This window comes from Cnephaeus nilssonii (genome assembly GCF_951640355.1).
Source record: "Cnephaeus nilssonii genome assembly, chromosome: 20".
Taxonomy (NCBI): Eukaryota; Metazoa; Chordata; class Mammalia; order Chiroptera; family Vespertilionidae; genus Cnephaeus; species Cnephaeus nilssonii.
In genome coordinates this window covers 33,548,666-33,562,418 of record NC_137091.1, presented here as the reverse complement: position 1 = coordinate 33,562,418, position 13,753 = coordinate 33,548,666, and the positions used below count along the sequence as shown (strand labels likewise).

General features: G+C 44.7%; 3 protein-coding genes across 7 annotated transcripts in view; 2 read left to right on the top strand and 1 right to left on the bottom strand.

Annotated features, from left to right (window-relative positions):
* RHPN2 (rhophilin Rho GTPase binding protein 2) overlaps nucleotides 1-3,272 on the top strand; it is a 48,337-nt gene extending 45,065 nt beyond the window's left edge. The window contains exon 15 of the mRNA XM_079800277.1: nucleotides 2,856-3,272. Within this exon, the coding sequence (XP_079656403.1) occupies nucleotides 2,856-3,119 (264 nt within the window). The 3' untranslated portion in view covers nucleotides 3,120-3,272. The remainder of the gene's footprint in view (nucleotides 1-2,855) is intronic.
* A 1,771-nt stretch (nucleotides 3,273-5,043) lies between these two features.
* FAAP24 (FA core complex associated protein 24) lies at nucleotides 5,044-8,192 on the bottom strand. 2 transcript variants are annotated; one of them, XM_079759830.1, is made up of 5 exons: nucleotides 8,143-8,192; nucleotides 7,843-7,963; nucleotides 7,258-7,397; nucleotides 6,922-7,074; nucleotides 5,044-5,867 (listed from the first exon to the last, which is right to left on the bottom strand). In XM_079759830.1, exons 2-5 carry the CDS (start codon nucleotides 7,946-7,948, stop codon nucleotides 5,619-5,621), a joined length of 648 nt encoding a protein of 215 aa, XP_079615956.1. In that variant the 5' UTR covers nucleotides 7,949-7,963; nucleotides 8,143-8,192; the 3' UTR covers nucleotides 5,044-5,618. The 2 variants fall into 2 exon arrangements, with proteins under 2 accessions (XP_079615956.1, XP_079615957.1); XM_079759831.1 differs by having other exon boundaries at nucleotides 7,258-7,313.
* A 274-nt stretch (nucleotides 8,193-8,466) lies between these two features.
* CEP89 (centrosomal protein 89) overlaps nucleotides 8,467-13,753 on the top strand; it is a 62,519-nt gene continuing 57,232 nt past the window's right edge. For 2 of the 4 annotated variants that reach the window (XM_079799424.1, XM_079799423.1), the window contains exons 1-2: nucleotides 8,467-8,590; nucleotides 11,568-11,674. In XM_079799424.1, the coding sequence (XP_079655550.1) occupies nucleotides 8,552-8,590; nucleotides 11,568-11,674 (146 nt within the window). In that variant the 5' untranslated portion in view covers nucleotides 8,467-8,551. Of the gene's footprint in view, nucleotides 8,591-11,567; nucleotides 11,686-12,949; nucleotides 13,680-13,753 lie in introns of those variants that run through there. The other 2 variants (XM_079799426.1, XM_079799425.1) reach the window with 2 other exon arrangements.

Genomic DNA, 13,753 nt, shown 5'->3' with positions numbered 1-13,753 from the left:
AGAAACATCAATAATGAGAGAGAAACATTAATTGGCTGCCTCCTGCACACTCCACACTGGGGACTGAGCTCGCAACTCGGCATGTGCCCTGACTGGGAATCAAACCATGACCTCTTGGTTCATAGGTCGACACTCAACCACTGAGCCACACCAGCCAGGCATGAGCACTGTTTTTAACTGTTACACCTTTTCTTCAAACAAAACCAAATAATGAGAATAGAACTGAGAGCTCTGCTGAATTGATTACCAGCCTCCCCTCTTCCCCCCCCCCTCCCCGGCCCCGCAAAAGAAAACACATTCTCTCTGGATCACAGTGGGGATCCCTTAGGACTCCTCTGTGGAGCATATTTTGAAAACTGCCGATATAGTGGAATCCTAGACATGGAATAAAAAAGACCTGGAATCAGGCCTTCTCTGCCATTAACAAGCTATGTGACCTTCAGTAGGTTAATACCCCTCCTTTGGTCTCAGTTTCCTCATCCATGTAATGTAAAAGTTGACTATGGCTATGGTTTCAAACTGCTCCATAAAGCCCTGAGAGTCCCATAAAGCCCCAGGAAGATGTGAGGAAAACAAGGGAATGGGGGAAGGGAAGATCTGTGAAAGGGAGCAGAGCCATTGGGGTGGTAGCTGGGGGTGGGGGATGGACATAGGGAAAGGGGAAAGGAAAGCTTTTCAAAATGACAGTCAAAGATGGCTGCCCCCACATGGACACAAGATGGCCAGCAGGGGAGGGCAGTTGGGAGGGACCAGGCCTGCAAGGGAGGGCAGTTGGGGTGATCAAACCTGCAGAGGAGGACAGTTGGGGGCGACCAGGCCTGCAGGGAAGGGTAGTTGCGGGGGACCCAGGCCTGCAGGGGAGAGCAGTTGGTGGTGGTGTGTGTGTAGGTAACAGCAAGCTTGTGTGCTGGTGGGAAAGGTCTGGGAGTCAGGGGTGCAAGGAGGGAAAACCTGGAGAAGACGGGGCATGAGATCCAGGTACACCAGAGGGCTTGTCTTTGTGGACAGATGCAATCACATGTAAGGCAAGGGTATCAGGAGGGCATGTGCGGGGCTTGAGAGAAGGTATCTAGGAGAAAAGGAATAGTTACTAGGGAAATGTAGGAGTGCCAGGTAATGGGGTGCCCAGTAAAGCTTTGGGATCAGGGTTAGAATGCCAAGGGAAGCCAGTCAGCTTGGTAAATACTCCCCAGTAAGGCCATCTGTTTAGATGTAGATCTGGGGGAGGCAGTGAGTGTTGAATTAGAGTTGACATTCACTGGTGGAATTGGGTAAGGGAATTGAGGGTGTTTGCAAGGGAGGGGTTATTCTGTATAATGGACTTTAAGCAGGTGAAGGTTGAAAAATGTTTGCAGGTATTAAATCTGCCTCCAGGAGTTTGTTTTATTGTTTTTAATGAGAGCACGTGTGTCCTGTAGATCATATGGGATTAATGGCAGTTTTATAGGAAAGGGAGCAGGATTTTATCCAAAGGAGCCATGTATTTTATAGTGAAGAGGGACATTTTATAGTGAATACCCTCCTTTATTGCTGCATCACTCAAATTCCTTGATTTATATTATGAACAATGTACACAACCACTTAGGTCTGTTGTATGTATATTTTTATCAATGGCCTGATTTCAGTGCCTGGAACACAGATGTTTGATAAACATTTGGTGAACAAAGCAATCTCAATGTTAGGCAAGCCTTACAAGCAGGTGATAACCTGTGCGGCGCCAGCACAGCCAAGGGTTCGGTGAGCCTGAGGAGGGGCGGTGAAGGATTAAAGAAAAGACAGACAAAGAGAATACAGCTGGGGCTCGGTGGATCTCCTGTGCCTGGATGAGGACACAGAAAGACCCAGCCTGCAAGCTGAGGCTTTATTTTATAGTGAGATCAAAACAAGGGGAGTGGTCATCACGTTTACAATGTTCTTGTGAGTTCCACTTGTTTTGGCAGCACTTGCTGCACCTCCCACAGCCCATTAGCTACCTAGGAAGGAACTAGGGAGGGCTATAAGGTTAAGCTTAATTAAGCTAAGAGGGCTCTGCCCTCCAAGCTGGTACTTCTTTGTGGCCCTGCCACAGGTCAGTCCAAGGCTTAACCCGATAGTCGCTCCCTACAGTAACCCACATGGACGTGTTTAGAAAACTAGTTTCTTTAGATTTCCTATTGGGAGTCCTACACAGTCCTTTAAAAGTTGGGTTTAACAGGTACACTTTTGTTTGGCAAAGATGACCAAGTTCTGGAGATGAACAGTGGTGATGGTTGCACCACCACATGAATGTATCTAATACTACAGGACTATTCCACTTAAATTGGGGGGAAAGTTAATGGCATCCTCGATGTGGATTCGATATTGTCTTTAAAGTGAATGAAGTTTTGCTCTACCTAATGGCATAGACTGAAAGCCAAGATATGTTAAGTGAAGAAAGCAGGGTGCAAACCAGTCAGTTGTGTATAGTGTGTTCAAGATAAGACCAAATGGTGACATCTACTTATGCACATGTCATTACCTCTATATGAACATTATCTCCAAAAGTGCAACAGAAATCATGTTTAACTCAGAAGGGCCTGGAGCAAAGGTAGGAGGAACATTTACTATGCACTGTATGTATTTTCATATTGTTGACCATGAGTATGTATTACTTTTTCAAATATAAGAACCTTAAAAAGTGAGTGTATCCCTTAGAAATTGTCCTTGTTTTTTTAAGAACCTAAATTTATATAAGGATTAGTCACCTGAGTTTCAGAATTTTATCAGCTGAATCTTAAAGAGGATGCTGTAAGTGCAGAATGTGTCTCAGACTTTGCAGTCACTTATCAGATATATTGACGGTTTCTAACACCCTTTTCTTCCTTCTCTATGTGCAGCATAATAAATGTGCCACATACTCTGTGGGGATGCAGAAAACTTACTCCATGATCTGCTTAGCCATAGATGATGATGATGATAAGACGGATAAAACAAAGAAAATCTCGAAAAAGCTTTCTTTCTTGAGTTGGGGCACCAACAAGAACAGACAGAAGTCCGCCAGCACCTTGTACCTCCCGTCGGTTGGGGTTGTCAGGCCTCAAGTCAAGAAGAAGCTCCCCTCTCCTTTCAGCCTCCTTAACTCCGACAATTCTTTGTACTAATGCGAGGAAACAGAAACGCTCGGGCCCAAAACATTTCGTGCTAGCTAGGCCTTCATATTTGTGCCATAATGGGAAATTTCTAAATATCCTCAATCCTGTTTTCTCACCGTGTAACCTTACAATGGATGTCTATGAGTAACAAGGAACAAGGAACTTACAGAAATGTGTGGAAAACAAATTTATTCAAGGAATGTCACCATATTGCTGCACGTTATTTGTTACACAACCTCTTATAAATAGAATAGTAATGAAAATATGGCTATTTTCAATGGCTACCATTACCATCAGAGTTCAATTGGGGTTACCTATATTGGTCTTATATGTAAGTTTCCAGGCTTGGGTAATAGATCATTCCTTAACCCAGAATCTAGATGGGCCCAAATTAAGGCAGTCACGGGACTCTAAGGGTGGGTTTAAATTAGTATTACTAAAAGGGTTACAAAGAGCCGCTTTCTGAGGGGACTTCATTAACCTAAAATGTCAAGATTTTACTGTTATTTCTATATAATATGAATGCTATTTCCAGATAAAGTCTAGTATCAAGTTTGTCATGACTTATTAGATAAGACCATTTTGGAGCAGACTTTCTTCTAGTTACATGTCATTTACAAGTTGCTAACACAGTGGCAGTGTTAGATGAAGATGCTGTCTACAAGGTAGATAATATACTGTTTGATACTCAAAACATTTTTCATTTTGTTTAAAGTAGAAAGTACCTAGCTGTATATTTTAAGTCTTCTAAATGGGTTGAATTTTATAAGGTAATGATGTAAATGATTCATTTGACTTTTTAAAATGACATTCTTACCAGTTGATTTCTCATGCTATATAAGTTGGATGATACCGTGATTCTAATAAGATTCACTGTTGACATAGTACAAGTTATATAGTTTAAAAACATAGCATTGAGATCTAATTCTGAGAATTAATAAAAATTTAAAATATTCTCTAGTGTGCAATATCAAAAGGGAAGCAACACCTTTGGGAAAGTGTGTCCACTGCTCTTAGGGCCATTTTTGTATAAATATTTAAATAAACAGATTCATTTGCCTGAGTTAATGTTTTTTATTTTTTCACTTTAATTCTCTCCTTTCAAAATGTTTCTATACTAATGCACAAATGATTTCATTGTTTTTTTAAAAAATTACTAACATTTCATAAAACTGGACTTTCAAGTTATCTTAATATCTTTGAAAACATATGGCATCTTTAATTTTATTTACTTAATCTTCATCCAAGGATATTTTTTCCATTGGTTTTAGAGAGAATGGAAGGGAGAGGGGGAGGGAGGGAGGGAGAAAGAGAGAGAGAGAGAGAGAGACACATCAATTGGTTACCTCCCTCATGTGCCCTGACTGGAGCAGGATTGAGCTTGCAACTGAGGTGCATACCCTGGACTGGGAATGGGAACCGTGGGTTCCGGGTTCACGCTCTAACCACCGAGCAAAACTGGCGAGGGCAGTATTTATTTTTTGAATAGGCAAGTGTACCCTTTGATCCCCAGCTCTTCTTTCTGGACACGGCTGCCCTGCCATTTTCCTGTGTACCTTCACATTGTTGGGCTATACATTTACAAACACACTCCCCCTACCTTCCCCCCCAACACACTTTGGCTTTTTATCTTTAAGTGGGTACTCTACACTCCAGGTTTTCTGTGTTCAGATGTGCCCGGTGATTATAAACAAACTGCAGCCACCATAAAAGAAGCGATTGAGGGAGGGAACACAAAAGGCTGTACAATTTATTTACAATGGCAGCAACCCGCAAAGCACAGGTATAGTAAGACCAGACCTGAAGAACAGTGGCTTTGCCACCAGGAACAAGGGGCTTATGGCACACAGTGCTTCATTGTAGGTTTGCCTCCTTTAGAAGGTCATATCCACTGAAACCTGATACGATCTTTCCATTACAGGTGTAGGTCAAGGTCACACATTCAAATCTGCCCAAGCTGGCTTTTTTTAAATTTTTTTTTATTTTTTATTTTTTTAAAAATATATTTTATTGATTTTTTACAGAGAGAAAGGGAGAGGGAGAGAGAGTTAGAAACATCGATGAGAGAGAAACATCAATCAGCTGCCTCTGCACACTCCCTACTGGGGATGTGCCCGCAACCAACATACATGCCCTTGACCGGAATCGAACCTGGGACCTTTCAGTCCGCAGACCAACGCTCTATCCACCGAGCCAAACCGGTTAGGGCCAGCTGGCTTTTTTTTTTTTTAAATCAATCTGAGAGTCTCTAATTCAAGGGACGCTCTTGGGAAGATCGCCACTGGCCCTCTTCACGGTAGCAGAGCCAGGGCAGCACCACCTTAAAGGACAGCCCACAGGGAGCAGCACAGGACAGCTGGCAGGGTCCCCTCAGGCCTCCCCTCATCTTTCACTAGTTGTGAGAGGAAATCTTTTTTTTTTTTTCTTGATTTTTAAATATGAGAAGAAAACAAGAGCCTGTAGTTGGGTGTAAAGGAGAACCCGCAGCAGACGCTGTGAGAAGAGCTGTCACCTGGGCTGTGTGAAGAACGCGTGAATTTGCTGTGCTGCTGCTTGCCCAACGACCTGCTCCAGTTCCTGGATGGAAGCATGACTTAGTTGCTGGATACTTGGGAACTTCTGAAGCAGCAGGGAAGCTTTAACTTTTCCAACTCCCGGGATCTGCTGCACAGTTCGAAGTAAGAACGGCTCAGAGAGCTGAGCCTGTTTCTTCCTGAGAAAAGGGTTCTTCCTGGGCTCTTTGGTTTGCTCTTGAACCTACACCGAAATTAAAGAGCGTGTGAGCACCCTCTAGAGGACTCACAGTTGTTTTCGTTTTTTCCTATTTGGTTCAGCTTTTCACTACAAATGTTTTCACATATCATGAATACAATTTTTCATCAGCCAAATGATTGAAAAGGTGAACCATATGACTACACAAAAGGGGTGAGAGATGAAATTTTTAAAAATAAAAACTTGGGTTTCCAGAATGGTTAGGATAAAACCAATGAGCACATACTCTGAGGAATTCAAACTTGTTCCTATGACCCACCAAAGAAGCGTTTCAAGTTGTACGAGATTAAGCGATGACTCTGTCAACATTGGACCTGCCTGTCAAAGGAGAAACCCAGTCTTCAGTTTAGTTATGGATACAGAAAGGCAGACAATAGCACGCCACCAAGGAAAGTTAGGAATAGTAAAACCAGAAATGTGGCAGAGAGCATGGAGGGATCTGTGAACAATTTGGTTCTCAATCTTAGCTGCACCTCAGAGGAGAAGATTTAACATCAACAACATAACACAAATTGATGCTTAAGCCCTACTCCCCACATTCTGATTTTTTAATTGGTCTGAGGTAAGGCTCACGTATTACTATTTTGAAGAGTTCCTCCACAAAATTCTGACGTACAATCACGTGGAATAATCTTCAACAAGGTTTAAAAACAACGCAAACTTGCACACTGAATGCTAATGCTTAAAAGATACGTGGGGATGAGGCAAAGCAGCTGCCAGAGGACCTTTTCCCCAGCGTCTGTGCAGAATAATTAATGATGGAGTCATCACAGCCTGGGAGTCTCAAATCAAGTCTCCAACTTGTTCACTTCGTTATACAGTTGCCTAACATAGGTATCGAGCTCAGCTGGTTGCAGGGGCAGCTTCTGGACTTAAATTCCTCACAAAGGTTTTATAAAGCCACACAGAATGATTGGATTGCACTGATGGGCTCAGGAAGAAACCATAACGAACAAGGGCAGCTGCTAAAAGATCCATGGAGGTCAGTTGAGAGTCCTCAAGACAGGGCTCTTATGGAGGAGTAGGAATCAGTACTTACTAACTGGATAATGATGCAGGCCGCTTCCATCTGGCTGGCCACTGGAAGCAACGCCATCCCAAGGTCCAGCACAGTAAACTTCTGTATGGCTGGGAAGTATTGTTCACTCGTCGGCGTTTTTTCAACTAGCACAATTCCTTGAAGATTACTGGACTTCAAAGAAAAAGAAAAACAACAGTCAACCATTTTGTAACAGAATTCCTTTCAGGCTTAAGAAAGCTATCCCTCCAAAAGTGCTTGGAATGGCCAATGGCTTTATACAAATTATTCCACACATAAGAGGGAGGGGGACTAGAAATTAATTTTCAATGTCAGTTTCTTCAATTCAGTACTTACATTTCTAACGCGAACCAGCCTCTTTCGGTAGCTGTTTCCTGCCACCAAATCGGCTTCTGTGACGTAAAGAATGCAGGATCTGACAGACAAGTAAAAATCTACCGGTGCTAGGCCATCCTCAAAAACAAGTTTAATTTTCCCTTAAAATGCAGACAAGAAAATAAGTTTTAATAGCACATGATCTCACTCATCTAGGGGAAATAATGAACAACATAGACTGATGAACAAGAACAGACCCAGAAACAAGGAGGCATGGATCAGACTGTCGGGCCTCAGAGGGAGGGTAGGGGAGGATGGGGGTAAAGGGGAGAGATCAACCAAAGGACTTGTGTGCAAGCATATGAGCCTAACCAGCGGTTAAGGACAACAGGGGGGTGGGGGCATGTGTGGGGAGGGGTGTGGGCTGGGAATGGGGGGATGAGGACAAATATGTGATACCTTAATCAATAAAGAAATTTTAAAAAAAGTAATTAGGTATTAAATCAGAAAAAAATAAGTTTGAATGAAGAAGGTAGCAATTGGTTGAACGTTTTTTAAAAGTGGGGTGAGGACAGAGAGGGTTTATGCAGAGGGCAGCCCACCGACCTTGCATGCCCTGTGCCAGCTGCGACCCACGCCATTTCTCATTGGCAACCACGTGCCCCAAAGGCACGTGCACAGGGCCTGTGCCATCAGGGGGGTTCCTATCCATGGCGGTGGCCTCGATCTAAAGAGGGAAATGCAAGACTGAAATGCAAGGCTGTCCGGCACACGGCCCCGCATTCCACTCGAAGCCGGGGCGGGGCCTCTGGGCAGCAGCCGGTCGTCAGTGTGCTCTAATTATTTGCCGAAGCCTAAGAACCAGGCGGTTCCTGTCCTGGAGGCCCAGTCCCTCGTTTTCATCACCTGCCTGACTCCTGACACCCCAGCTCCGTCCGCGCCCCGGCTGCACAGTCGCGTCCTCGGTCTTGCCCCGCCCTCCTCCTTGCAGGGCATCGGATAGGCTATGGCGTCAGAGATAGACATCTCCCCTGGCCAATAGGAGAACGGACAGCACGCACAGTTTCCGCCCCGGAGGGGATTTGAATGGGACCCGCTGGTTGCCAAGAGCGACGGGTAGGAAGTATCCTTGGCTCTAATTGGCCGGTGCGAAAGCAGAGCCAGTAGCAGACGTGGTTGTTGCGGAGTCCCCTGAGTAGAAAATGCGTCCGGGGCCCGGCCGGCGGGCGGGGACCAGGCTTTAGGGAGCGGTCCTGGTCTTTGAGGAGACTTGCTTGTCGGTCCAGACCCGGTGGGACCATTCCCCACAGCAAAGATGCTCCTGGGGGTTCCGCGAGGCCGCAAGAGCCAGTTTGTAAGTAAAAGTCTTGCGCGGCCTGCGCCCTGGCCTGGGGGCCAGGAGTTAAAGGAGGGGGGCTTGGGATTTGGCTTGAGATGGAGGCTAGGTAGCGGCGCACGGGGAAGTGGTTTTCCATTCGAGAAGCCCTGATCGTTTGTGCTCTAAAGAATCCTTTATCCCAGGTGAGCCTCCGTCGGACAGGAATCGCCCTGTCTCCCCACATCGTTCTCTCGGGTGTCGGGGAGCTCACTCCTGCCCGCCACAGACCTGCCCCACTGCGGGGTGTCCCCAATAGGGAGTCATTCTTTTTTTTTTTTTTTAATATATTTTTATTGATTTCAGAGAGGAAGGGAGAGGGAGAGAGAGACATCAATGATGAGAATCATTGATCGGCTGCCTCCTGCACACCCTCTACTGGGGATCGGGCCGGAACCCAGGCATGTGCCCTGGAGCGGAATCGAACCCTTCAGTCCTCAGGCCGAGGCTCAATCCACTGAGCCAAACCGGCTAGGGCAGGGAGTCATTCTTGATTCCTCCCCGCCACCCACCACGGACACCCTAACAGAAGTTTTTTTAGAGTCTACCCACCAATTACATCTGGCAGCTGTTCCCGCCCCGCCCTGTCCTCCAGCATCTACCTGAACCGATGCAGCAGCTCCTCACGATTTCTCTGCCTTTTTTTTTTTTTTTTTTTTTTTTTGCTACGGACTTGCTCTGGTAACCTGACTCCAACAATCCGTTCACACAAACCTCCCACCCCCGTCCCCATCCCGCACAACCAATCTATTGATCTTACCAGTGTTCTCCCTGTCCTCATTTCCAGCCCTAGTGTCTAATTACATAGTCTTATCATTAGAATCACTGCCTGTATACACCCCCAACTCCCGTGCTGCTGTCTCTTTGGCCACTTGCCTGGCGAACCTCCAAACCTACTGATATCCACTTCTCCATAAACGTAGTAGTTTTAAGTGAGGAGAAAGCATTTTGATCAGGGCATTCCTGAACTCTGTTTTAACTCGAGGGTAGAAAGCATGTCTGACTTGGCTACCTGTTCTCAGCAACCCCCCCCCCACCACCACCACCTGCAGCGAGCATTTTAGACAGGCTGAGAAGCAGGGAGGACATACTTGGGGCATATTTTTGCTTGCTCCGAGTGGCATTATTGAGTTCCTGCTCTGTGTCGGATACCCACAGTTAATTGACAGCCTATGGCCACAGCGTCTGAAGGATAGACGAACCCTTACGTAATTCATCATAGAGACTATGTGTAGAGATGAGGAGGGGTAGCAAGAAATGAATCTTGGTTCATTGGTAGGAACCAACAGATAGCAGCTTAGCAGCCACACTAGACCATTAACCTGTCATCAGGAGAGTGGGGCTGCCCATGAGGGTCTTCCTGCTGGGTTGAGATGGGTTCATCCTGTGTTTTAGAGGCTGAGGTAGGAGGACCACGGCGGGAAATGATTATAGTGGTACAGTGAGAAATGTTCAGCATATTATGGGAGATTCACTCTATTAAAAAAAAAAAAAAAAGAAGCAGCAAAACTCATGAGGCCTTTTTGGACGATATACTGGATGTGAGCCCTTAGGGATTCAAAGGTGAAGAAAACCTTTTTTTTTTTTTTTTTTTTTTCTCCTTGAGCATCTCCTTGGGGTGGGGGAGGAGGCAGATATTAAACTGTCAAATTGTGTGACCAGTGCGGGATGGTAGGTGCCACACAGTGCGGTAAACAGAGAATAGAGGAATATAGCAGACGCTGCTCTGGAATGCCTGTTCTTGGGGTTGGCATGCAAGTGAAACTGGGGGTTTGGGAGGATGCTTCAGGAGACATTTGGAAGGTCTCTCCATCCCTCCTGAAGGATGCCCCAAACCCTGGCTGTTCCCCTTGGTTGTACCTGTCTTCTCTCCCATACCGAATGCCTACCGCTGCTTCATTCATCTTTCCAGGGGGCATTTTCCGCGGGTGCTCCTCACTGGGCCACAGGATCACCTTAGTCTTGTTTCAAAACTCTTAAATGGAAACAATCCCCATTCTTAGTCCCAGCCCATTGTTCTAGCCTCTCCCTCTCAGATGCCTCTGTAGTACAGCAAACTGGGTACTTGTTATTTCCAGTTTGAAAATGAAGCCACTCATGTCTTGCTTCATTCCTTTGTTCATGCTGTTCCCTCTTCCTAGAATGCTTTTCTTCATATTTCCCAAATGTGAGAGCAGTGGCCATCTTTGAAGATCTAGTCTAAATTTCTCTGGGGTTTTCTCCGAGGGGTAGAAGAGGCCCCCTTCCCTCCCTGGGCTACCTCAGCACTTCTTATCTTTCCCCTGGCACATCCCATAATTCCCTGTTACATAGTAAGTATTTGTATGTTTCCCTCTGCACTCTCCCTCCTTGAGGATGACGACAAGGTTTATTAATTGCTGTCATGGTGTTTTGCTTCTAGTAGGTGTGAATGAATGGCTGGTGCACAGAATATGACTGGGCTATTCTCAGAGACTTCCGAGAGACTCCCAGTTGACTAAAGCAGATTCCCCTACTTTCAATGTGTGTAGGAACTAGTTTTTGTTATTCTGCATCATCAGAACTACCTACAATCTACAGGTGTAGAGCAAAGTGCTAAGTGCTGGAGTTCAGGGTTGATAAAGATAAGACAGTTGCCTACTCCCAGGAAAGTTCCGTTCTGTAGGGGGTTGTCAAGTGAGTGCCTGGGGTCACCGGAGGCAGTGCTATAAGACAAATGGAGGTGTTTGGGGCTTCCCTGGGGGTCAGGAAAGCTGCTCTGAGGAGGAAAGGTGAGAAGGCCCCACTATAGGCAGCTGTAATGGTGCTCCCTGGGTGGGCATGCTTGCCTGGCCAGATGAGCGAGGGGAGGAGTGGGCCTCCTGGTGGGGCCAGATCCCTGATCTGCCAGTGTCCCTCCTGAGGCCTAGGGAGGGGTGGTGGCAGGACCCAGGTGATTCTTTACACCAGTGACCTGTTCTGGGTTTTATTTGTGTAGAAACACATCATCCATGGCCTTCTGCCTGCAGCCAGCATTGCACCGAAGCCAGCTGTGCCCCGCACACCTCCTCCCCGCAGCCCCAACCCCTCTCCAGAGAGACCGAGGTGAGTCTCAGGTGAGCAGGCACTGAGGTCGTCACCCTTGTGCTCAGCGCCAAGTGGTGGGTCCTAGAACTGTTCCAACGGGCAAGGTTACAAGTAGGGTGATTAGAATCGTGTCCTTTGAAATATTTATCATGGTTCCATAATTTAATATGATTTCTCTGTGGGATAATGGCCTATCTCTTTCAGGTGTGGACTCCTCACATTTCGTAATTGAATGCAATTAGTATTTTTCAAAATATTAAAGCCCAAGTATTGCAGTTGATGGTATGTTAAAAGGAATTTTAATTGTGGACCTAATTTTCTCTTTAAACGTTAAGTCAGCCTTTCAAATGAACTGCTTTGTGGGAGGGAATGAGAAGCGGGTTCACTTCCCAGGGCCTGGGATTTCCCATGTCCTCCAGTGCTCCTAACACGTCAGTCAGATGACTTTGTGTTCTACATCATCGAAACGAAGGCCCCTGCCTGTGCTCTCTAAGATTTTAGATATAGGAGGGTTTTAGACTATTTTTTGTCCATTAGATACCTAGATGCATGACTTGACTATTAACAATGAGAACTAATTTCATTCCAGGGTGATACCTTCTTCTAGTGTTCTTTGAAACTAGAATATTGTATGCCTCCTGATTAAAAAAACACAAATATTTTTAGTGTTTGTTTTCTCCTTTAGTATAATCTTGATAATAAGAATAGCCATTTATTAGTACTTACTCTGTGTCAAGGAATCTAGTAAGTGCTCTAGAAGTATTATTTCATTTCATCCTCTCAGTGACCCTATGAGAGAGGTCCTGTTGGCATCTCTCCGAGCTCAAGTGTTCAGCATTTGCCTGAAGTCTCACAGCTGGCGAGCAGTGGCATCACTGCGATGCACTTGAAGGTCTGTCCAGCTCCATTAAGTAGAGTTATTATAACTCAAATGTTTATATAGCAGCAGCGGTAATGAGACAGTTAGCTTTACATCCCGTTATAAAGCAGAAAAACAAAAGAACAGGTCATATCCTGCCAAGCATGCTATAGACTCATTAGAAAACTTATAGTCTCTGTGATTTACAGAAATATCTTCCCAGATTGTAATCTTTATAAACCCCAAATAAACAACATGGCTTTAGCAAACTTGGCATACTTCTAGATCTTTTTATTTTTAAAAAATAACATTTAAATTAATCTTTGATATTATTCCACTTCGTGTGTAGTATAATAGTGTAAGAGTCTTTTGTTGTTTATTCTGATTGCCTCCTTCCCATCCATTTTGTAACTATTGTCATACATTTTAATTTTATCTATTATAAACTGCATAATATATTACTATTTTTGCTTTAGACAGTTATCTTTTTAAAAACGGTGTGTTTTTTTAGGTATAATGGGCTATGATCAACTTCGTATTTAAAAAAAATTATTTATTTCCAAGAGGAAAGAAGAGGGAGAGAGAGATAAAAACAGATCGAGCCCACAATCCGGGGATGTACCCTGACTGGGAATTGAACTGTGACCTCCTTGTTCATAGGCCAATGCTCAACCACTGAGCCACACTGGCCAGGCCATATTTAAAATTTATAATGGGTAAATTTTTGACATAGGTTTACACCTGTGAAACCATCACCATAATCAAGATAATAAATATCCATTATTTCTCAAAGTTTAATGTCCCTTTCTTTCACCTCCCATTCCCCTCACCAAGCCATCTTCATCCCCATTCCCAGGCAACCATTGATCTGCTTTCTGTCACTATAGATTAGTCTGTATTTTCTTTTCTCTTTTTTTTAAATTTCAGATTTACTGTTTCTTTTGTCTCTTTTTTATTTTTTTTTAATTTTTATTGATTTCAGAGAGAAAGAGAGAGGGAGAGAGAGATAGAAATATTAATGATGAGTGAGAATCATTGATCGGCTGCCTTCTGCATGCTCCCTACTGGGGATCGAGCTTGCAACCTGGCATGTGCCCTTGACTGGAATCAAACCCAGGACCCTTCAGTCTGCAGGCTGATGCTCTATCCACTGAGCCAAACCAGGTAGGGCTAGTCTGCATTTTCTAGAATATTATATAAACAGAATTACATAAAATAATTAAGCTGTCCTCTTCCAT